This window comes from Castanea sativa, chromosome 10, assembly GCF_040712315.1.
Source record: "Castanea sativa cultivar Marrone di Chiusa Pesio chromosome 10, ASM4071231v1".
NCBI lineage: Eukaryota > Viridiplantae > Streptophyta > Magnoliopsida > Fagales > Fagaceae > Castanea > Castanea sativa.
This window is the reverse complement of record NC_134022.1, coordinates 30,260,721-30,273,186: the sequence shown is the minus strand read 5'-3', so window position 1 is coordinate 30,273,186 and position 12,466 is coordinate 30,260,721. Positions and strand designations below refer to the sequence as shown.

The window sequence follows — 12,466 nt, the reverse complement described above, 5'->3', positions numbered from 1 at the left end:
ATATAAGCTTTCTGCCCAAAAAATTAACATACTTTCATATTGTGAGGAGAAGCAATCAAGCAAAGATATATGCAGTAACAACAACTTTAAATTTCAATTATTGCAAGCTTTTTTATCTTGTAAAAAACGGCTAAAGAGAGTTTGGTGGTTCATGTACGAAAATTACTTTTTACAAAATATATGAAAAACCATAAAATAATTTTTTTAACAAAATAGATGAGAAGAAAATAATAGAAGAAGAGCTCAAATCTCTACTCGGTTTTAAAAAAAAAAATATATATATATATATATATATATATATATATATATATATTGGAGTTTGCACTGCTTTTATAGTAATTTTGAGATAAATTATCAATATTTGAGTTTAAGTTGAACTTGTTAGAGAAATAGAGTTTTACTCTTTGTTAAGTTTGGACTAAATAAAAATAATTTTGTTTAAAAAAAATGATAATGATGAGTTTGAGTTTAAGTTGAACTTGAACTTGTTAAAGAGATAGAGTTTCACTCCTTATTAAGTTTAGACTAAACAAAAATAATTTTATTTAAAAAAAATGATAATGACGTGATAAGCTCTAGAGAAGTCAATAAAAAATCTAAGATTTCGATTTTATATATATACAGATAATGATATGATATATGCTATATAAAAAAATAAAAATAAAAATGACCACCTGATTGTTTCTAAACCCAAATCAAGCCCGACAATAAACTTATCCCAAACAAGCCCAACTCACTAAAAAAAAAAAAATTGAATGTTGGTGGCCAAGTATATAGTACACTATATATTCACAACCGCCTAAGTCTCGTTTTATCCTGAATTCAACTCTTTCCGACCAATTGTAAAGCCCAAATCTCGCTAAATAAAAGATGCCAGCCGCACATATATTGTATGCTTAGCTAACAATTATATATAAAAGTATAAACATAACCAACCATGCAGGACTTAACTACACAACTTATTACCTGCAAATTAATATATCACTGTGCTTCCAAGCATTGAGCCATAGAGTGATGCAGGGATGTAATGGGTTGTTTGCGTATAATTTAGAAAAAATGAAAGGGCTGAGTTACTTAGAACAAATTGATGGGTGGCTAAGTACCTATGCAAGAACACGTAGTTCCAAATAGCACACAAAGGCTAACAATTCATTCAATTACCAAAAACTGATTTACAAAGAGCTTACATTCTTCTACTTATACTAGTTGTTTAGCATTGGCAGCCTCTAGATGGTTGACAAGTGTCTAAATCCTATAAGCTAATGCTTAAGAAATCTTCTAACTAACTAATTAGTTACAAGTGGATTAGGATATAGGCATATAGTTTCTTGAAATGCCCTGCATCATAGAGGATAGTCTTACACTATAAATTTTAGTTTAGAAATTCTCATTTTGTAAATATATTATTTACTTTGGATATGAAAAGGAGTAATTAGATTTCTTTAAGATCATATACTTTGTCACAATTTGCTAAAGTAGTGAACCATCACTTTCACATAAATTTATAATTTTTTTTTACTAGTCATAGTCAACCAAATCAAAGTTATGGCACAAAATTTATGTTCCTAAGTGTTCTCTTTTCTTTCAGCACTAGACATTAAATATATGACAAATTCTTTGAGCAGGTTGTAGCTTTCAATTAGGGGTGTTCACCAAACCGCACCAAAATCACCCACAAATAGGCATAACTGCACCGCACCACAAGTAACAGTGCACCATATTGCATGGTGTAATGTGGTTTGCAGTTTTATAATAAGAAAACCACACAAACCGCACTGCATCCTCTTTATATATTAATATATTTGTTTATTTTTAATATTAAATATATTACTAATAGTTTAATAACCCTAGTTTTCAAAAATACATATAGTTTGATAGTCCTAACAAGTGTTAACTAGGAAAACCAGTCCAAAATAAAGAAAAACTAGCTTAATAGTTTAAAACTTTGCCTAAAATAAAGGGAAAAGTTAGTTTTGGGCTGGGTAAGAAAAAGCCCAAAATTTGAAGAATATACCAACTTCAAATTGTTCAACCGCATCTTATACATCACACTACACATGTGACCGCAAAAATGAGGTACGGTGCGATTATGGTTTTGGCCAAATTCTAAATCGCACCGCACTTTTGACCGCAAAAATAAGGTGCGGTGCAATTATAATTTTAGCTAAACCGCACTGCAAAGTGCGGTGCTAAAAATGGCCCAAAACCGCACCGCATTGCATTGTGAACGCCCCTACTTACAATTACAGGATGTTAGTCAATTAGTTTGTTAGGGTCATATCTTTATGTAATTAGCATATTCTACGATAAAACACATTTTACTTGAAATTGGCTAATTTTAAGTGGATTCTAGAATATCATGAAGTATGTCTGTTAGCTATAACTAGTGGTATTATTAAAGACATAAAGACTGCACAAAAAAACAAGTGAGAAAAGCTGAAAATAGTAAACCTCGACACAAGCTCGACACAAGGCTTCTATCAAGAATTAATGAAGAACCTTGATACCTCTTGATCTATCGAACTTTGCAGATCCAAAATTTTCAAATTTGTATTTTAGCCCATGGTCATGATGACTTGAACTTGTAGGGTTTCATTCACTAAACTCCTAGGGTATATAAAATGTTTATTTCCAAGTCATCATAATACACATACGACTTAGAGTTTTGTGACCAAATGTTTCATTTTCAACAAGCGTATTGAAGAATTTTGCATCCAACAACAAGCTTCAAGTTGTTGGGAGTTTGTCACGTACTGGGATTCATGCAAGGAGAATAAATCTCTACAAAATCAAGACCAATTGGGAGTTGGCATAAGGATTCAACTATAGGATAATTATATCCATTTTCTTATAATAATATATTTTTTTCTAAAATTAAAAAATTAAAAAAAATCCACAAACAAACAAAATTCAACAAGCTAGCCCCTACGAAAAGACCTTCTTTGTACACATGTGTGATTCCGTAATATATTTATTGGATAGTGTTTATTATGCATAATTTGTTTTACCCACATCCTAAAACGCATGATTTTTATTTAAAATTTTAATTGCTTTACAGAGTGTATATAAAACTATGAAAAGCAAATTTGATTCTAAGAGCTAACCAAACTACATCACTATGGATTTGATCAAATTACATCATTTTGTAGGGGCTAGCCATAGTAAACCTAGCCTTATAAGTAATTAAGTAAGATAATGTAGTAGCTAGTATAGTACAACAATACAACAGTATAGAGGTACGGCGACAGAAGAGATAATACAGTACTTCATTCAATATAAAGTGATTACAATTACAAATTTTTATTTATTTATTTATTGATAAGTTATATATATACACACATTCATGATTCACCTAATATGGATCTTGATTATAAAAAAAAAACCTAATATGGATCTTAAATGCCAGAATTTACCCGGGTTCTTTTTTTTTTTCTTTTTTCTTTTTTGGGAGAAAGAGTACTCTTTCTAATATATCAGTTGCCAATGAATTCTAACTAGTTAGAATTCATTGGCAATTGATATATTATCTAAGATCGAAGTTCTTACTTTGAATTAGAAGTTATCTTTTATTCAAGAGGAATTTGTATGCATGTTAAACTTCATTAGAAAGTGCGGCCACCAATGCAAAAATTATCAAGACCAGAAAATGGATCAATTATATACCTTAACGAGGCATTGCACATTTGCACAAGAAGTAATGCGACAAGTTACCAAACAATAATCACCTCCAGGTAATGAAATAGAACAATGAGGAACTGTTAAACTACATATCTAGCTAGTTGTAATAAAACTAACAAGTAATGTTACATTAGACCTGAACTACAAGCATACATAGTTCCTTTTCTTATAACCCAGAGATACAGAAAAAGTCTCAGATAGTTGTTTCACCAGAGCCCGTTGAAGAACACAAAAATTGAACATGGAAGTATTTGAATCCCAGTAAAGTCCAACCTCATCACCTTGCTTCAACTCCCTCCTGATAACAAAATCCTGGTGCCACATTCCAATGAAAACATAACTCTTAGATGTTCTCCACTGCTTGAAAACCAACTGGTGCTTGGACTTTGTATCTTTGTCCCAAACTATAACTTGGATGCCTTTACTCTCAACCTCTCTAGCACAATCAGCACCCAAGAATGGCAAAACATGGTTCTTAACCAAACTTGTTCTCACCAAGAGCCGGCTCAAATGCCCAAGATCACTCTCCGTGAGCTTCTTCTTGATTTTCCAACGATCATCAGAAAGCTTGATCAGCTTCCTTGAACCACCCCAATGCCTCTCTTCAGCTACCTTTCTCTTCTTGGAAATCCAAGATTCATCGCACAGCTTCAATGCTGTTGAAACGTCTTGTTCTGGGTACTGATCATCGTTATTGCTCAAGAACTTGACTAACTCCTCAGTTGGCTTAGTAGTAAAAAAACTATTTTCGCTTGTTTGAAATGGAAGGTTGTCGGTTATGGTCTGAAACTCACAAGAATGTGTTAGTTCAGTGGGCGTAGTAATAGTAGCAAAACTAGTTTCAGTTGTTTGAAGCTTCTTGGTTTCAGTCTGAAACTCAAAAAGTGTTAGTTCTTTTCTTGGGGTACAACAAGAAGAAAAACTAGTTTTTCTTGTTGGAAACTTCTTTGCTTCATTCTGAAACTCACAAGAAGAAAGTGTTAGTTCAGTTGAAACGTGGCTACTTTCTTCTTCACATTCCTTTGCTTGCTCAGAGCTTTGGTAGTACTCTTGCTTCATGGTTTCTGGTAATGGATTGTCAGCCAAGATAAAGTGGTACGGACGGAACAATAGTCGTTGCAGTTCCATACTAAGATAAAGTGGTAATTTGGTTTAGTGGAGAAACAAAGGGGAAGAGACTTTTTTATTATTATGGTTACTGAACGAAACAAAATCTAACGATTTTCACAACGTAAACAAGAATGGGAAAGGGCATCTCTTTATCAAATAGAGAACTGTGTACTGACCACTGAGATATAGTATATGATGATAAGTTCGTTGGCTTCTAATTCAGAAGGTGTGAGGAAAGTGTATTGCTGTAGGACCACGTAAGATTTGCCTCGTTTCAAGGGGTGCATGCTCAGCAATCTCGGTATCTGGATAAATATTTGCACATATAATTCCAAGCCTACGTTAATTAATATTAAACAGTTCCAGCTTCTTCCAAAGGCATTCTCTCTTAAAATTATTAGGTATTTTTAAAGAGAGGTGCTACGTCCACAATATTTTTATAATATTTTCACAACAAATCATAGGTGGTTAGTTATTATTGGTTCAAATTTGAACTTAACACTAAGATTACTTTTTTGCCCCAACAATAACAACCAGTAACAACCTGCCACTTAAAATTTGTTGTAAAAATGTTGTGGACATATCATTTCTCATTTTTAAAATATCATAAATGCGTAATTCTCCCTCTCATATAAATGGTAAATCTTATCATAAATTTAATTAGTGAGACTCACAATTCATGTAAAAGGAAAGAGTACGTATTTATAGTACTCCAAAAGTACACAATAACTTAATTGTCTTTTGTTGTCCTAGTTTCAATTTTTTTTTTTCTCATTTTAAGTTTCGAAGACAATCATTCCCATTATAAGCTTTTATATATAGACCCCATAAAGTTGGTGATGATTCAGGATTTTGCATATTTTTAAGGCATGAAATAGGAGGTTTTTCGGCTATTTTTATGGTCCTTTGTACTGGCATTCCATTAAGGATTTTGTTCCTATCAGCAGCATGATATTTTTAGTAATGACTGATGCAGTTGCCATGTTGATCGTATTGCTTCTCTGCAAACCGCATGTCATTTGTTAAGTAATTTCCATTTTTCCCTGTTTTTCACTTTTTCCATTTTTTGTCTTCGTCTTCATTTACAAAATTTATTATTTGTTTTTCACTATATATAACCACAGTATATATCATGCGAGCCTGCTGCTCAAGCCAACATAGTATATTGCTGGCCCCATAACTTACTGAATTACTGTAGTAGCATTTTACCATTTATTATGTGCACTGTGCAGAACTATGGACGTATTTGCACAGTGAGACAGAGACAGCTTAGAAAAAATAAATATAATTGTAAGATATATTAAAAAAGAAAAAAGAAAGACATATATATAACTGAAATAAGAATAAAGCTTTTCTGGACCATTGATGCTTTGATATGTAATTCAACAGTAAGTCAATAACTCTATAGATACAAATATTCTCACCAACTATTTCAAAATTGTCGAAATGAGATAAGTTGTAAAAGGTAAATGATAAATTGATATCAGTAAATATTGGACTAAAATGATAACTGCATGATAAAAATTTGTGAATTCAATTTTTACAAACAAAAAAAAAAAATTGTATAAATAACATTACTCATAATTCTGTCATATTGCCCCTAAAATTCATGTTGCCTAGAACTTTATCCTGGTTTACACGTGTAGTGCCATAAAAAACACCAGTGAGAAAGTATTGTCTGTGGGTATAGGTGGATGTATGTAATTAATTAATTGTAACCTATCCCCCACTGTAGGACCTCTCTTTCTCTCTCTTTTCTTTTCTTTTTTTCCTGAATAACTGTAGGACACTTTTCTTAACTTCTCCTATTAACTAATAGGTAAGATACAAGTTTTATTATAAAACGTGTTAGATACATATATAAATTGCTTATTTCTCAGACATGACTAAACAATGTGATACAAGTTAAAAATGTCAGTAGTCTCCGTTTGCAGGGAAAAAGAATGCTTATTTATCACGGCTGTTAAGAAATAACCTGTTGACATTCCCACAACAATTTTTGTCATTGTTAATGTAGCGCATTTTACTATTTAAGCACGGTCGTAAATGCACAGTGAAAGTGTAGAAGTATATAGTATTGAAATGAGAAATAAACTTTGTCTGGACCAATAGTTTGATCAAATTCAAGGACTATGTCAGAAGATTTGCCCCACAACTCATATTGCCTAGACCTATAGGGTTTATAGGTGAATCATGAATGCATGTAACCTATCCGGCTATCCCCACTATTGGACACTTTCTTAACTTCTCCCATTGATGAAGCTGCCCTAATTATGTATGAGACCTTGTACTAAACATTGTAAGATACTAGTTAAAGACCAACAAAATGCATTAGATACAACGCGAGATACAAGTTAAAAGTCTCTGTTTGAAGGGGGAAAAAATAGGGGGGAGGGGGCTTATTTCTCAGTGCTATTAAGAAATAACTTCTTGTCATTCACATAAGCAATTTATCTCGTAGTTTACATTAATTGACAATTTGGCAAACTTTTTCTAATCTTGAGCAATAGTAGAAAGCAATAGAAGTAGAAGCTGATACCCCCAAAAAAAAAAAAAAAAGCCTCACTATGTTAATTTCAAACTTCATACCCAAGTTATTACATAATCAACAAAGAAGAAAGAATTCTGCACAAATAGATAGAATTGCAAAAGAAAACTAGTAGAGAGAGGATTAGTGGATCAAAGCCCGTTTGAGAATGCTAAAATTGAATCTTGAACTATTTTGATCCCAAAAAAGTCCAATCTCATCACCTACGTTCAGACCCCTCTTCACAAATTTCTTAGTCCATTTGTCAATGAAGACGTAACTCCCATTACTTGGCCACTGCTTGAAGAGCAATTGATTTTCTGACTTTATCTCTCAATCCCAAGCAGCAACCCTTACCCCATTCTTAATTGCTTCAATGCGTGTTGCAACCTCTGATCCCATAATTGCAAAATATGCATCTTTACCAAATCTGCAGCCAACAACAGCCTTGACTAATTCCCAATATCACTTGCCTCATTAATCCTCTTCTTGATAACCCAAGGGTCAAGGTCAAGCCCAATGAAACACCGTTATTCTCTCCATGACTTTTAATTTTCATTATTTTGACTCCACTAGTTCTTGATGACACAGAGAGGTTGCCATAGTTTTCACTTGATTTCCTCTTTTTGGTGATGCTAGTAGCCCCATAACTCAATTTCAACTCTGTTAAAACCTCTTCAGATTCATGTTGGTTTTTGGTTGTAGACCCTTTTACTTGGCTGGCTTGAAGTTGATCAGTCTCCGAAATACCCATAAAGTTAAAAAAGATAGGTTAATCTCCTTCAATTTCAGAAAACGGAGAGGAACTAATCTCATCATCAGTTGTGAGAGTTTTTGACTTGGCCTCAGAAGAATGTGATAATTCCATTGTAATTTGGCTCTTTTCTTCATCTCCTTCTTGGGTTTTCTGAATTTTTAGCAAGCTATGGGTTTCACAGCAGCAGTGCCAGTGACTGAGATTTCCTCCTTCTCAAAGTTGTGAGAAACAAAGGGCTTCATGGGTTTTGAGAAAATGCCCAACTTTGCCACATTGGCAGATCAGAAGGCAACATATACATAGAGAAGTCTATGATCAACGATAGAACAAGATCTAATTTGCATCAACTGAGTTTACACAACTTTTGAGAATCCTCCATTGCATTGAGAAGAAAATAAGAAAGAAAGGGTTTGTGTTTCTTGGAGGTTTTTTGAACGGAAGAAAAAGTATTTTTGGCAACAAGAGTTTTCATATGATCCTAGTGTCCCATGTGATTAAGTTTATACTTAATCTATAGGTTAATCATGTGTTTATAAACTCTTAGATACCCTTCCTTTGCAAGCCGGTTTTCAAAGGTGAGTTTTACCCATAAGTTTGTAATATTTGGTATCAGAGTCAACCACCACTCCAAGTAATCGAGTGTAGTTCATTGAGTGTTGAATCCCGAAGGAAGCGACCTAAAAACTAGATTAAAATAACCATAGGTGAATGGAGTCACCAAAAGAGAAAGGGTTGAGACTAGAGTAAAATAACCAAGGTGAATGGAGTTACCAAAAGAGAAAAGGCTACTATCGAGTCAGTGTCGCTAAAGTAAGCCATCATGGACGTCAAATGCAGAGCATGGTGGTAGGTTATGATCATAGTGCCCCACATTGGCAACAATATTTTTGAGCCTAAGCAGGATTTTATGTGTGTGTTTAAATCTTATTAGGAATTTCGAACTTTTACATGCTTAGCTTCCAAGAAAACTACCCAAATTTTGTTTGGAAGGCTACCGACCTTGGTGCAAACAGAGAGAAAGAGAGTTTGAGATTCCACTATCTATCTCACCGTTGGGTTCTAACTTTCTAAGTTTTATGATGGGTCTTTGTTTTGAGTCGGTGGAATTTTTTTTAAAAAAAATTTTAATTTCAAGCAAATTTCTTTGGAGGGAAAGGAAAAAATAAAGGAAAGAAAAAGAGGGACAAGGCCCACACCAAAAATAACATGAAAAACAGCTTCTTTTTATTTTTCATTTTTCATTTTTGGTTATGCTAATAAAAGAAAGAAGGTTGCATTTGTTTTGGCTAAAAATATTTTCACTATTTTTAAGTGTTTAGTTTAGTTGAAAATAATGGTCAACCTAAAAATATTTTCTCCACTTTCAAGTGTTTAGTTCAGTTGAAAAAAATGGTCAACCTAAAAATATTTTCAAGTTGATCGTAAAATAATCCCCTCTAGTAAATTGGTTTTACTCCTCTCCCACTTCATAAAACAATTTTCACCTCAACCCTTCTCTCTCTCACCCCCCGCCCCCTCCACCACCACCCCAATGATCTCTCTCTCTCTCTCTCTCTCTCTCTCTCTCTCTCAACCACCACCTAATGTCATTGCAACCATTGATGCCACCACCGCGAGCTAGCTGCAAATCATGTTGTTGCTCCACCATCACTGTCACTACTCCCTCATAGTGGGGTAAAAGTTTTAGGTCATGGGTTTTTTATATGATTTGGATTATGTTTTGGGTAATTTATTGATGTATATGAGTACTTGGGTCATGGTGGTGGTGGTGGTGGTGTTTATTTTCACTACCAACTAAACACATGAAAATATTTTTCAAATGGATAAACAAACACCATAAAATAAATTGTTTTCCCAAAAAATTTTACGTCAAAACAAATTTAAACTTAGTCATTTTAATTTTAACAAAATTCATACAATTAGGAGTGCATATTCAACTGCCAATCCAATGAAATCGAGTTCAATCCTGTGACTCAGGTTAATTTTTTATGGGCTGATAGGTTCTATTTAATTTCTTTAAAAAAAAAAAAGTTTGGGACAATTCGAGTTTGTGAAATTCTCAACGAGAGTAACCCAACTCATCCTACAATATTAATAATAATTTGTATTTAAATGGTTTTAATTTGATTTGTTTTAGATTTTAGTATTATGAAAGTTAGTTTGATGAAATTGGGATATTTCGTGCAAAATGATTTTTTTTTTTTTTTTTTTGGGTCGGTGACATGCTCAAGCTCGTCCTTGAGAAGGAATATATATTAGTTGGGCCTGGGCTACGACCATTTGGAAATATTGGACTGCGCATCATACGGACCTCATATATATATATATGAGACCAATCAGGTTGGAGGCATTGACGTACTTTTATTTTTGGGTGTTAAAGTTGCATAGGGCCACAATGTTCACTATGCTGGAGTACAGATTAGAGACTCTAGTCTAGCCCAGCCCTATCGTTCCAATATGCAGGTTTTAGTAAAGTAGGCCCAATTGGTTTTTTATTTTGTAATTTTAAATTAGAACTCAACTGGAATTAAAGCAGGGGCTGGAGGGGTATTACAATTATCTTCCAATTAAATATTAGTACTCCACTTTTTAATCAATCAAAGCATCAACTAGACTTAAGCTTCGTTGGTACTGAAGGGTATATGTGATGCTATGTGCATTAGTGTGCATTTACATGCGTTTTGCTAATTGCGTATTTTTAAAAAATCTTGTAGAAATGGAGGGGAATTTTATTTTTATTTTATGGTTATGATACTGCTCAAAATAAGCTCAAAAATTCTCCAAAAAAAAAAAAATTGTCTTTTTTTTAGCTTGACAAACACAATATTGTTGTTTTATCTTTATATTGTCGTTTTATCAAAAAAAAAAAAAAACAAAAAATAAAATAAAATAAAACTTAAAAACAACATAATGATTAAGATAATTTATATATTTATTGGATGCTTAAAGTATATACCAAGAAATTAGACGTAAATCTTCCAATATTTTATTAAATATTGGAGTACATATGACCCATGATGTACTGTATACAATAAGCATTGGCGAGGGATGTTTAGAGGAACTCATCGATCTAAAGTATAAATTAATGTCTCGTTTTCTCTTGGCCATGTATAAGTCATAAATACTAGGGGTATTTTTAAAGCATATGTTTTTTAATAATGGCAAAATTAGATAAATATTTATGTGTTGTTCTTTAGGTTTTTCTCTTAAAATTCAGCTATGTGTCTTTTTTCTTATGGGATGAAAATGTATTTTTAATTAGATATAGCCATATGCCTGAATCTTAAGAAATAAACTTAAAGAACAACACCTAAATAGTAAGTAATATACCTAAGTTTCGTCCTTTTAAAAAACACATAAGTATTAATGACATTGTTCATATTTAAAAATAAATAAAAAAATGTACAAACAGTAATTTCCAGTATTAATGTCTCTACACTTTTTTTCTTCTAATATTCATTTTTTATTGTTATAAAAAAAAATGTTGTGATTTTTATGGTTGGAAGATGTTCTAACTTTGTCATCCATCAAAACATAAGATTTTCGTGTGTGTGTGTTAAGACATGTGAACGTTGTATTGTTTGGTCATCCCTGAAAAAATTTGATGGTACCGTCGCTAACTATAAGAGATGGCCCTCTTTTAAGGCACCATAACACCATTCCCTTATACCTCATGCTTTGTTGTAGGTGATATTTGATCTTCGAAGGTGTTTCATTATTAACATCACTATAGTAACTGTTTTGTATTAATGATAATTTAATTTGAAATACTTAATCCACAGTTTTAAAAACACGGGTTATAGCTCCTAAAAACATGATTATAGGTCAATTTGGTCTACAACCGCATTTTTAGCCGTTGCCTAAAACCTGTAATTATAGATCTAACAAGTCTATAGTTGTGTTTTTCCAAACGCAGCTATAGGCTGGGACCTATAGCCACTTTTTTTCAAATCTGGCTATAGGATACACATTAGCCGTGTTTATTAAATGCGGCTATAGGACATATTTTAGCCGCGTTTTTATAGATCTTATTTCAACCATGTTTCTAAACCACAGCTATATATAGTGTACATTAGTCACATTTTTAAAACACGGCTATATATCCTCAACCTACAGCCACATTTTTAAAACACAAGCCAAAGCTCTATCACTAATTTAAGATAAACTATTCTTAGTTCTTACACAATGTGATGGTAAAGAAATATTCTTGAGACTTGATTTGAGTGGTGTAGAGTGCTCAAAGAAAAATTTATAGGTGAAAGTATTATTTCAGAAATTCTTTTGTAGGTCTCATTTTATTAGAATCAATAAAGTTCATATGGTTAAGAAAATAAAAATAATTAATAGAGTTATTAATATATATCTCATATTATCAAAGGCCTTGTAGCTGAATT

General features: G+C 32.7%; 1 protein-coding gene across 1 annotated transcript; it reads right to left on the bottom strand.

Moving 5' to 3' along the window:
- Positions 1–3,819: 3,819 nt before the first annotated feature.
- LOC142612371 (uncharacterized) lies at positions 3,820–4,806 on the bottom strand. The gene has a single exon (XM_075784471.1). It carries the CDS (start codon positions 4,804–4,806, stop codon positions 3,820–3,822), a length of 987 nt encoding a protein of 328 aa, XP_075640586.1.
- Between the last annotated feature and the right edge of the window lie 7,660 nt (positions 4,807–12,466).

Coding starts and splice junctions, on each gene's coding strand:
- LOC142612371 (XM_075784471.1), bottom strand. CDS start 4,806: ATGGAACTGCAACGACTATTGTTCCGTCCGTACCACTTTATCTTGGCT.